The sequence below is a fragment of the Caloenas nicobarica genome, chromosome 4, assembly GCF_036013445.1.
Source record: "Caloenas nicobarica isolate bCalNic1 chromosome 4, bCalNic1.hap1, whole genome shotgun sequence".
Taxonomy (NCBI): Eukaryota; Metazoa; Chordata; class Aves; order Columbiformes; family Columbidae; genus Caloenas; species Caloenas nicobarica.
The window spans coordinates 65,317,030-65,329,230 of record NC_088248.1 but is presented as its reverse complement, the minus strand read 5'-3'; the positions used below and the strand labels follow the sequence as shown (position 1 = coordinate 65,329,230).

Below are 12,201 nucleotides of genomic sequence, written 5' to 3'. Positions count from 1 at the left end.
AGTTAAACCTGCTATAACACTGTACAAATGAGGCTATATATGCAGAAGATCTATTATTTTATTAACACTTACCCAAGTTTTTTTCCATCCAGTTCAAAGGGCATTTGATCAGGTCATTTGTTACCCAACAGGCTTAGAACTGCTTAAAAACAGTGCAGGTCAGAGGAACTCTAGCTTGTATCGTGATTAGCTTCTACCAGTTACTTTCTACCTTTAGGATAGCCTGACATTTTTTAAGGTTTACTGACTAAATACATAATTATTTATCTACAGCCTATATTTCACTCTTTTGGGTTTTCTTGTTTTCTCAACACAAAACTACAGAGGAAGTATCTTCAAGGCTTTTACATTTATAAATGCCACACAATATGCAAAGATTGCACATGGTAAGTGAAAATTTAACGTATTTCTCATAGTCACTGTTTTCATGCAAAATACTCAGTTTGCCTTCCAAAAATCTAATCAGGTAATGAAACATCTGTATTTTGAACTTCATATACAGCTAGAACTATAAATTTGACTTTGGGAAGTAAAACACACAGACTGAATTATTTTTTCTTCAATATACCTTATAATAATCTTCTATAACCTTATAATAATCACAGAATCACAGAATGTTAGAGATTGGAAGGGACCTCAAAAGATCATCTAGTCCAATCCCAATCTAAGCTTTTATGAAATATTTTTACTTTTTACGACACTGTAAAGAAAAGCTATCCAGAACAGGTGCCGTACCAGAGAGGTAATTCCATTCCGCAGTGAGAGGGACTCCTGCCTTAGTGGAAACTTTATGCCACATGATTTTGTCTAAGAAAGCGGAGGATTTGTATGTACCACAGATGTGATCGAATTAGCCTAATAAATCATTACTGTGAGAAAGAAATTTCAATTTTAAAAGCTGTGTTATTTATTCAATGAATACATCCCAAAAGACGCAATATGAATATAAACAGCATTCTTATAAAACAGGAAAAATTACACCAGACCTGATCTAATCTGTCAGTACAATTTATGTTTCAAGTTTGTCCATGGGAATAGGCAATAAAGCAACACTAATAAGCCTCAGGGTTTTGTTTGCAGAAACATGTAACTTCCCACCTAGTTATGCAGAATTCAGCTACAGCTGAAACAAAGGCAACGTATTTTACCGTATTTTACCATGCCATTTTACCCTATTTTATTTTTAGTTTAACTTTCATCCAGTTTGTCTCCTGAATATGGCGGTTATTTTCAACTGTGGGTTGCTCTCACGGTGTTACAGTATTCCTGCCGTTCTTGAAACCGTACAGAGCTTTGTATTTGGCTTCTAGTTAAACCACTGCTCTGTGTCGCAATTGAAATCTTCCTAACATGTACTTGAAAGCACCTGGTTTGCAAAATGTGATGAGGAAAATACTTACATGCACCTGGTTTTTCCGTAATGATTTTAAAAAAAAAAAAAAATCCTGTCTGGCACTTGGATTTACGGCACAGAGTTCAGTGTTTTCAACGGGGACTAGTGCGATTTATGATACTGCTGATCGATAACAGATTCCTGGGCCATTAACAGGGTCACCACTGGCTACAACGGTGCTACCGAGGGGCCCGGCGCGCTGCGCGGGGCCCAGCCGCTCACACCAGCGCTCCGGCCGCCCGCGGGCTCGGCCAGGCCGTGCCCACCCAGCGGCTCCCAGCGGGGCCACCGCCCCTCACGCCAACGGCCGCAACGGCCGCCGCGCGCCCCGCCCCGCCCTGGCGTCACTGCCGGAGCGGCCCAAGATGGAGGCGGGCGGCAGCGCTGCGGCGCCGCTGCCGAGGCTCAGGCGCCCTTTGCGGCGAGGGCCAGAGCCCCGCGACCCGCCGCTGCCGCAGCCGCCTTCGGGGGACGGCGGCGCGGCCGGTGGGTGGTGCCGGGGACGCGGAGACACTGCGGGGAGGGGAGCCCGGGTCTGCTTGGTGGGCGGCGCGACAGGAGCGCCCGGGCGGGGAGCGGTGCCGGGTGGCAGGCGGCGGCTGCCGCAGCGCTGCCCCCGGCGGGAGCGGGGGAAGGGACGGGCCCTGCCCGCGGCAGGACGGAGGGGTGCGCGGCGGCCGGGCGCGGTCCCGCCGCAGGGCGCTGTCTGCAGGCAGCCCCACGGCTGCCCTCGGTGTCTGGTCCGAATAGCGAGCTGGGTGGGAAGAGGGAGATGTGGCTCGTGTAAAAGACTTGCAGCCGGGGATGTCTTCACGGGGACGAAGTGCTTGAGTGCTCCAGACCCAAGGTTTAGTAGATGAGGAAGAACCTAGGAAATGAAAAATAAAAATGCCTTTAAATTCCAGCAGAACTGCTAGTACACTCAGCTGGTGATGATGCATGTGGAGGAGCCAGCACTGCTGCAGGCACACAGGCACCGATAACTTCCAGTGATAAAAGTTCAAAGTATGAAACATCAGAGGCACCTGTGACACCTTTTTTTGACAGTGTGTATAAGTATTGAGTGAGTTAGTTGGTCAGTGTCAAGGACAAAAATATGCTTTCAAATCCTCTCGCTCTGTTGTCTTGCTTTCTCTAGAGCAATATATGGTTATGAGGGGAAAAAAGAAAAGATACTTTTCTGCATAACGATAGTTTTAGTCTACCTGCTGAAGGTATACAGCGTGAGTCAGGCCCGCTCTTGAAACTGAAGTTGTAAATCTCTTGTGAAGAAACTGCAGTTTTGTACAAGAAAATTATTTATGCCTGAAATTGGTTTGCAAATATTAAAATTAGCAAGGATACAAATTGATTAGCAATCGGAAATACCGACCTGACTTTTTATGTGCTGGATTAATAAAAATGCTTTAATAACACCGAGAGGTTTTTATTTAGTTAAATAACCCTTTCATTATCTAGTCAGCTGTTAATTTGTTACTGCTTTATCTTTTCATCAAAGGGTACTTTGCTTAGTCTGTTTTATTTCAGGAAATGTGCAGAGCTTTTTAGAATACTTTCTCTGTAATACAAAGTGTATTATACTGAGTATAATAATCTCCAAAGATAAATGAATTAAAAGGATAAAGCATCATGTTGTACGTAAGTATAACCATACTTCATTTGATAACTGGCTTTACTGCTATAATTATGTTCTTATTTACAGAAGAGTCTACAACTGTAGAGAAGAAAAGGAAACCTCTTACCAGACTGAATGCTCATTCTGCATTCTGGATATTGGCATCGATTGCTGTCACGTACTACTTTGATTTTTTCAAAACTATTAAAGAAACTATTCAAACAGACAGGTAAGGTACCTTTTCTTACAAAGCAAATAGCGTTTTCATCTTACAATCATATTCAGCTTGTTAGATCTGAACACTGTGTTTTAAATCTTGGATCAAGAAGATCTACAATAGAAATAGCAAGAGCTGAGACTGTTCAGCCTGGAGAAGAGAAGGCTCAGGGGGATCTTGTCAATGTATATAAATACCTGGAGGGAGGGTGTAAAGAATACAGAGCCAGGCTGTTTTCAGTGGTGCCCAGTGACAGGACCAGAGGCAATGGGCACAGACTGAAACACAGGAGGTTCCCTGTAAACATCAGGAAACAGTTTTTCACTGTGAGGGTGACCAAGCGCTGGCACTGGTTGCCCAGGGGGGTCATGGAGTCTCCATCCTTGGAGGTACTCAGAACCTGTCTGGACATGGTCCTGGGCACCCAGCTGTAGCCAGCCCTGCTGGAACAGAGGGATTGGGCCAGATGACCACCTAAGTCATCATTATTAAACTAATTTTTAAGTAAATACAGTACTTAAAATTTTGCTACAATTATTTTTTTCTTTAGGCTCTACTGAGCCATTTGTCTACATGCAAAATTTGTTCTAATAGCAGGGTGTTTTAATACTGTAACTTCAAGTTTACACCTAAGTACAAGAAATTGCTGCGTGTGTTGTTGAAACTGTTGGTGTTTTATTTTAATTAAAAAAAGCTGAAATTAAATGTCAAATAAATTTAAATGTCAAAATGAAGTTATTTTCTCTAGAAGTTCTCTAGAATTCTTTGAGCAGACCAGCAAAAGTTTAGCGAAATAATTTCTATTAAATAATTTATATTTCTTCTCTATTAAATTATTTTCAATGGGATTGATGGATATTAAATATTTTTAGATAGTTTTAAAAGCACTTCCAGGTAAAGCTATCTCATTGTCATTATTGTATCAGCACATGGAAGCTGAACAGGGCCTTGCTCTGTGCTGTGAGGTTCTCTGGAGCTGCTGTTCCAGACTGGTGTAGATACACCTACATCCACTTGGCTGTGGATCCAAACCAGTGACTCCAGGATGTGATCAAGGTTTTAGGTGGCCCCATCTGCACCCTGCAGGAACTTGTCTTCCTGCCTTGCTTGTTAAGCTAGACTATGGTAACTGCTCTCTTAATGCAGATTTCTTAACTGGTAGTACTGAGGTACCAAAATAGCATACAATATTTGCTGTACCATACCAGAGCAAATGTTACCTGAGTCGTTGATTACTCTTTGTAATTTAGTAATCAAACCGTGGTAATAAGAATTCCCTTTTAAAAAATTTTATTTGATAAATATACATTCAGATAAGATTTTACTGAAGTGTACCTGCTTCCCAAGTTGTCTCTCCCATCTTTTACTCCTGAAGTATGTCCTCAAAGAGGCTCAAAAGTACGTTCCTAAATAATCACATACCCTGTGTTTTCTTGATTTTGAGTTTGAAATCCTGGATTTCTGCATGCTTTTATTCAGCAATAAATAATATCTTCATACTTGTTTTCTGTTAAATTTCAGAGTTAATAAACATTAAACCTTATTAAAGCTTTCTGCAAGATTTCTGTTGCACAAAAATCAGTAGTCTAATTTATAGTGAGAAGCAAAAATTGCAGTGGAGCCTATTTTACCTCATTACTGACAAGGTATTTTTTGTATGGTGATATAGTAGATCTGACAAGGTCTGTTGCATTGCATTTTCAAAATATTTGAGGGAAAAGATAAATGTCAGGAATGATGCATTGCAAAATTAAACTCAGTTATGTATATTAGACAGCTTTGGAGGGGCAAAAATATTTTGTAAAAGTAATTGAAGAAAAAAACCAACAGGAACTCTAGGCCCATCTGTACAATTAAAAGCTATCGTCTGTCCTGTCCCTAGATTAGAATGAAGATTAATGTGCTAACTGCAATATGACTGTGCTTAACATGCTTTCCCCCCCACAGCTGGTGGTTTGTATCTGGCAGCTGTTTATTGGCTGCGTGTTTATCTGTTGCCTTTTACTGCATACTATATCTTGAGTGGTATCGTGGAATTCAGGACTACGATGCACAGTATCCAGCACTGATACCTATCACAACAGCTACCTTTATTGCAGCAGCCATTTGGTAAGTTTGAACACTGTACAGACTTCTGCTAAACCTGTGCAAGTCTAACTGTGTTAAAGGGCTTATTTTATAAAAAGTAGAATTTCTCTAATTCTATTAAGTGTGTTGGTGACAATATCAGTTCTATGTAGCGTAATTTCTTCCACTTCCAACATTCACCCACAAAGCAGGAGCTACAGCTGTCAAAACTGTATATTAAGTGTACTTGTAGATGTACCTGATCTTTTCTGTCTTGAAAATGTATGGGGAAACTGAAGTCCTTAGCGTTATTAGAATAAACTGCTCACCTCTGACAGCTGTTTTGAGGTTTACAAATGAAGACAAAGGTGTATTCTCTAGCTGAGAAAAATATCAATCTATAATAGCAAACATATACTGAAATTTATACTTCTAATTATGTTATATGAGCTTTAAGGGTTTACATTTTGTCAGAGAATGGTACTTTTAGTAAGAGCTACTTTATTTATGAGATTATAGAAGTCAGAATTGAGCAAATGTGCATGTGAATGAAAAAATTACATGTGTGTGTGCAAGTATATTTATTTGCTCTCTCTATGAAAGCTGGTTCTCCCTTTAAGTTTAGATGTTGTATCTGATTAATGTCAGTCAGTATTTGTTGCAATGCTGGGAAAAAAAGAAGACCGAAGAAGGTAAAGGTTCCCTATTGTTTAGAATTAGTCAAATCTATAATTCTTGTAAGTCAGTTGTAAAATAAATTGTTTGCCCCCTCTCTCTACAGTTAACTCAAATCTGCTTGGCTCGAAGTAAAAATTAAGCCTTTTCTCAGTTGCTGTGTATGCCCGTGGAAAAATCGAGAGTAGTTAATTTTCAGGCACTTGATATACAGAGATCTTGAAATGAAGAGGTATTTTTACCCTTGATGGGACCGAGTGTAAGTGCTCAGTGTAAAATCTGCAGGAGCTACGGAACTTCTAGGATGAGTTGTCAGTAAATAAACAGTAAACTAAACTATCAGTAAGTAAGTGCTGGGGTCTTTTTGTTTTCTCTCAAGTTGTAAAGAAATAAGTATTTTTCCAGATTAAGTAATTTAAATCTCTTTTCCTCTTGTGCCATGTTTTCTTTGTGTGGCTGGTATTTCCGTAATATGACAACTGAACTTACCAAAACTTCCTGCTTTTATTCCCAGTTTCAACATTGCTTTGTGGCCTGTCTGGTCATTTATGACACCTTTGCTGCTCTTCATTCAGTTTATGGGTGTTGTGATGCTTGTGTCACTCTTGGGATAAGTCCTTCAGGTAAATAATTGAATTGTTTAAGCACATAAAATGATTGATCTTGTTGCATGAACTGCTTTTTTGACATTTAAGGTTTGTTAGACCACTTAAGGATTCCTTCTCAATACATTGTATACGCTTTTAGAACATTGACATTTTGTGGCATATAGATTAACTGGAGTTAGTGTGCAAGTGTCCTAAGGGGAAGAATATCCTTTTTCTTTTCTTTAAGATTCCGTTCTAGACAGTGAAAACAAGCAATTAGTGAGTGAATGGGTTTGGGGAGTGCAGGCCAAATACCTGCAGCTCTTACACAAACTGGGAAAATTTTAATGAAATTGCTTGACATGGTAGTAAAGGGGAGAAGCTATTAATATCTATATGCAACTGTCTTACCTATTTTTACTTTTTAAAAATTCAAATTCTTTGTCTTATATTTGTCTTTAGGTATGCTGTTTTCATTTTCTGTGATGAACAGTCCAGATCAACCTCCTGGAAAACTGCCAGATACTAGAAGTTCTTTGTTCTTCCTAAAAACCAGCCTCTCACAGGCAAAACCAGATATTTTGTTGACTTGAAAAATTCATTCTCAGTAACTGCCACACTGAAAAGGAGTTCTCACATCTTTTGTTAGGATATACTATTCAAATGAATCCTGTGAAGTTGAAAAAGCTTAAGGAGGACATCAAAGACCACTCAGTAAATAGGGTAAGGGATGTCCCCTCCATCACAAGTGTCTACATCATCCAGTGAAGTGTCTCCTTCAGCAGATCTTGTGCTGTACTTCTCAAGAGAATCTGGGGAAGCCTGTTTGGTTTTGCTGCCATCACAAATCCTTTCTGGTGAGGAAGTCCCTCAGCATTTTTATGAGTGTATCAAGAAGAATGAGACAATGCTGGATTTTGAGTGTAGCCTCTTGTAGTGCCGGAGTTGTAGGCAAAAAGTATTTAATGGCTGGGACAGTGAAACACAGCTTTTTGTTTGCATCAAGAAACTGAAACTAGTGTTGCATTTTTTCCCTATTTTCTAGATATCAAGAAACCTGATTTTTTTTAAGGAGGTAATTAAATTAGATCATACTCTGACAACACCTATAGACTTCTGAAAAATACAATATTTACTTCATAACCTTTTAATGTATTATAGGAGCTTTAGTCACAGTTGTTAATGCAAAATTCTTCAAATCATGTTTGTTCATTCTGTCTTTAGTTATGTTCTGCCTGAGCACTGGAAGAATGTGGGGAAAGCACAAATTTCAGAGCTGATTGTATAGCAGATTAAACCAACAATTCTGCATTAATTTGTGCTTAGAAAGTAAGAAGTACAAGTGAATTACAGATATCCCAAACAGCTGAACCTTATAAAAACGTTCTGGTTTTCTATATGAACAGCCAAGTAAATTCTATTCTACAGAATTCATTAATTCTGCATTAGGCCAGATAATTATTGGCGTAATGATTAGGGCCAAATTATTTGGTGATGCAAAATCATTAACTGATCAATATCAAATTAGTACAAGATACAACTTGTGCAATATATGCAACCTTACAGCATTTTTATTAAAGCTGGATTTGTTTTTTCTTTCAGCTTCATGTGAAGGACTCAAGTAATTGTTATCCTGCAAAATGGATGTTACTTTTGTTACATTCCAGTGCTTCTGTTATTTCTAATACTGCTTGTTTGCTCTGACACTAATTCTTAGAGTGCCTGATTTATAAATCTCCTGGGCATAACCATAGGTCAGCCAGTGGCTGGGAAAAAGCAACTGAATAGTGAATAATTGAAAGATAGGTAGGTTTTACCTCTCTTAGTAACATAAAGCATTTCATCCCTGCTTTGTGAAGCTTTTATTTATTAATAGATGTCAATATTAATCAGATGGGTAATAAGTCAGTTACGTAGTCCTAAAACCTATTTGAGGACTCCAGAGGTCACCTAGTCCAATTTCCTGCTCAAAGCAGGTTGGTTGGTTTAGAAGTAATTGATACTTCATAAGTGGTGTAGGGTTTTAATACTGTATTCTTTCCATTTGAATTGACAGCTGAAGTACCGTTACCTGAAATCTCTGTTTGTACTTGTAAACTTACTCGTAGATGACACAGGAGGCATTTATTGATCTGTTAAATTTCTTATGTGTGTTATCATGTAGGAAATATTTTATTACCTAATCTCTTGCCTTTGGATCTGCTAGTGTTTGAAAAAAGATATTGATTGGGGTAAGGGCCTAGAAAGCTGGTTGACATGTACATCATTGTTAATTTAATAGTGCCATCAGTGAAATAAATAAATTCTACTTGTGCTGATATAGTTTGCACACAGCCAAAGATAGATGATCAAGCCATGAATAACAATGGTATGAACAATATTAACACTACACAAGCAATTAAGAGCACAAAGAAATGTCTTTTTTTCATTCTCAGTAGTGCCTGTTAATGAAGTTGCCATTTTTCTTCCTCAGAAGCAAAGAGGCTGATATTAACTTAAATGCCAGTCATACACAGCTGGGCAAATAAAATAGCTTTGTCTGTTCACTTTGGCTGAGATACCTAAGTATCTGGAAACCTGTGTGCCATTCAGCTGCTGGACCATTTTATATAGATCCTTGTGTTAAATACCTTGACACCCAGGCCTTTTGGAAGATAGGAGAATGTAGAAACTAAGTATGGAAACTTGTTAAAATTTACTCCTCGTGACTGTTGCTTGAAGTCTTGACTGTTAGAGGAGACTGTGTTCTTCATTCTGACTTTCAAACTCACGTCATTGCTGAATACAGAATCCATGAAATGTTTAGTAATGAAAAATACATTGTCTTAAGCTACTACAGTTTCCTTAAGGAAAAACATTGCTGTCGGTATGCAACACAAAGGATCAGTGAAACCAAAATAAAATACATTTCGCACTGCCATTAAGTAGCTTGTAGAGTAAATTAACAGTTCAATTTGTTTAATACTTAAGTTTTCCAAAACCAATTGTATTTGACATCTTTAAAGGGCGCGTTGGTTATCTTCAGTTCTGCATCTTTAACAAATTTTAACAATTTTAAGTCTGCATACAGAGGTACATTTGAATAACTTTGTTCATTACGGTATTTAAATGCACTGTTGCTCAGGGATGGCAATTATCACTGTATTTTTATTTGTCAAGTACATAAATGCTCTAGGTGTTTTCAGTTGCTTTGTACTCTTGAATTAAGATTACTATTTGCTACACGTTTTTTCAGATTTATTTTTCTGGACATCTTAATAAACTTTGTACAAAAGTGATCAATTATCGTTCAGTACTTAATTGTTTAACCATAGAGTGCCACTGTTTTTGGTGACTGCCAGCCCATCATTTTGCCTTTAAAATAGATATTCATGTAGATTTTAAATACAGTGCTTGACTTGGAGTATGTTTGTCTTTCATGACCTCTCAGCTGGGTTTATTGAAGGTGTAATACCATTCTGTTCACCTTTGGAGAACTAAAATCCCAGGCAGAGATGCTCATTGTACAATGTCCTGCACAGTCTTTCAGTAAGATATGAGTATGCAGTGCAATACTTGATCACTTACTTGCTCAGAAGGCAGGAGTGGCCAATCTAGAAAGAATTTAAAACGACGTTTGCTGCAACCTGACAAAATGTTGCTGCCACTTCCAGTTCGGTGAACTCTTTGCCTTTGTTATTTTGCTTCCCACCAAATAAAGAATTTAGGGCAAGAGATTAGAAAGAGATCTCCTAATAGTTTCTTGAAAATAATTATTAGATGGTCAAAATCCCTATCTCTACCGAAGCTGGAATACAATAGCTGGCTACAGGCCACCATAGGTGTTTTCTGTATCCATTTACATTAATTTTGTTTGAGGGTAAGTATGCATACCAGCACCAAAGAGCTTTTCTTCACAAGTCACAAGAGATGCTCTAGAATAATCTTAACATACAAATAAAATAGTCTAGACAGCGAAAGTTATTTATCAGTTACCCACAGACACCCAGTAAAAGCAAAGCATCTTCCTTTGTTGTTCTTCAAAGGTTACATTATGTAAGGTAAAAACAGGACTTGGCATTTCCATAAGCTTCATATACCGATGGATGTAGCTCTGAGCTAGAGGTGCTTGAAGCCTTAAATTTCTCTAGTTAACCTTTTTATTTATACTGCTGGTATGGGCCAGACAGAAACACAGGGCTAGCTATCAGTTAAGTGCATTTAAGGAAAATTTGTAGGTGACTTAAAATACCTGTTTCTTGAGAAGAGGCCAAAATGAGTAAAGGACATCAGCTGCTACTTCCTTATGCTTACCTACATAGCGGACTGAGCAGAATTCACTCATTCCACCCTTCTGCCATTTTGTTCTCCTTCCCCGTTCAAGAGGAATGTAAACCTCAAATTTACATACAAGTTCAGAAATGTCCTTTGTCACTCAAAAAAAAATCCTCCTTACTCATTTCTGGCTTCAGAAGAGAAAAAGCTTCAAACCGCTCTAAGTTTTGACAGTGGAAGTAAAGTAGATGCCGTGTTTTAATCTCTTTTTTTTTTTTTTTGGATGTAGCTGAATTAGTGGCTTAATTTTGTGTGAGACATAGGTCACTCAATGTAAAAAACCAATGCTTTGGGTGTTTGATATGCTACCAACAGATAGAGGATGTAAGACCTGCCTGGGCAGAACAGGGACCGGTCCATCTTGGTATTTGGCCTCCAAGCTATGGCTAGGTACACAAATACGTAGAATTAAGAGAATTTGTATTGGATGCAAACAAAATACCATTTAAAATATGTAATGTTTTACCCTGGGCTAAATTCCTGTCAGCCCTTATAGACAACTAACTGGTGCTCCAAATCCTGAGGTTTGAATACATTAATATCTTATGAGCACAGGTGACAGCTAAAACTAAGCAGTTTAAATGAGAAAAGGTCAATACTTAAAATGTGCATAAAAATTGGGAAAATTAATAAATGAGAAATGGACTAAATCCTGCAGAAGTCTTTGCTACTTTGAGCTCAGTTGTTGCTACTCCAGCTAGCAATCGTTACCATACTCTATTGTCAGAAGGGGACTTACTAAAAAAAGAGATAAATTGCTAATTTTGAAAGGTATAGAAAATTCCTGAAAGGGAAGGGGGTTTATTGCCAATGGAAGTGTCAATTGCCAAAAAAGAAGGTGGACTGTGGGGCTGAGAGCATGGAAGCGTGGCAGGTGATCCCATTGCCACCCCCATGTGAAGGAGCCGCATCACAGGGCAGGGTCTATGGGCCCGTCCTCGCTTTCTCTCAACATCTCCCACATGCCGGCCATCCCTGGGCTTTCCAGCCAGCCATTAATGCTCAGGGGTGTTCTGTTCACCGCTCGCTGTCTTTCCCATCTCCACATCCAGGGAACACGTTACACCTCACACGTCTCTGCCAACACGAACCTAAGCTCCTTGTCCCTCCCCGCAACCACCCGCCCAGGACTCACCTGCTCCTCTGCAGGTGACATGAGACGTGACCGCCCCGCGGCAACCTGCCGCTGAATAATCTCTCCCTTTCCCTCATCTCGACCCAAGCTGTCGGCTGAGTCTCAGGCACGACCCCTTGCCCCGCAAAACCTCGGCAGCCTTTCCCCCGTGGCAGCCTGCCCTCCCCCGGCAGCAGGCACCGCAGCGCCCGCGGGTCC

The 12,201-nt window shown here is 39.4% G+C and overlaps 1 protein-coding gene across 1 annotated transcript; it reads left to right on the top strand.

The window, feature by feature from the left end:
- The first annotated feature begins 1,743 nt into the window (after positions 1-1,743).
- On the top strand, positions 1,744-9,796 carry TMEM128 (transmembrane protein 128). Its single transcript, XM_065633980.1, has 5 exons — positions 1,744-1,879; positions 3,096-3,237; positions 5,173-5,334; positions 6,482-6,590; positions 7,017-9,796. The coding sequence occupies exons 1-4, from the start codon at positions 1,759-1,761 to the stop codon at positions 6,579-6,581; spliced, it is 525 nt and encodes a 174-aa protein (XP_065490052.1). The 5' UTR covers positions 1,744-1,758; the 3' UTR covers positions 6,582-6,590; positions 7,017-9,796.
- Positions 9,797-12,201: the final 2,405 nt, after the last annotated feature.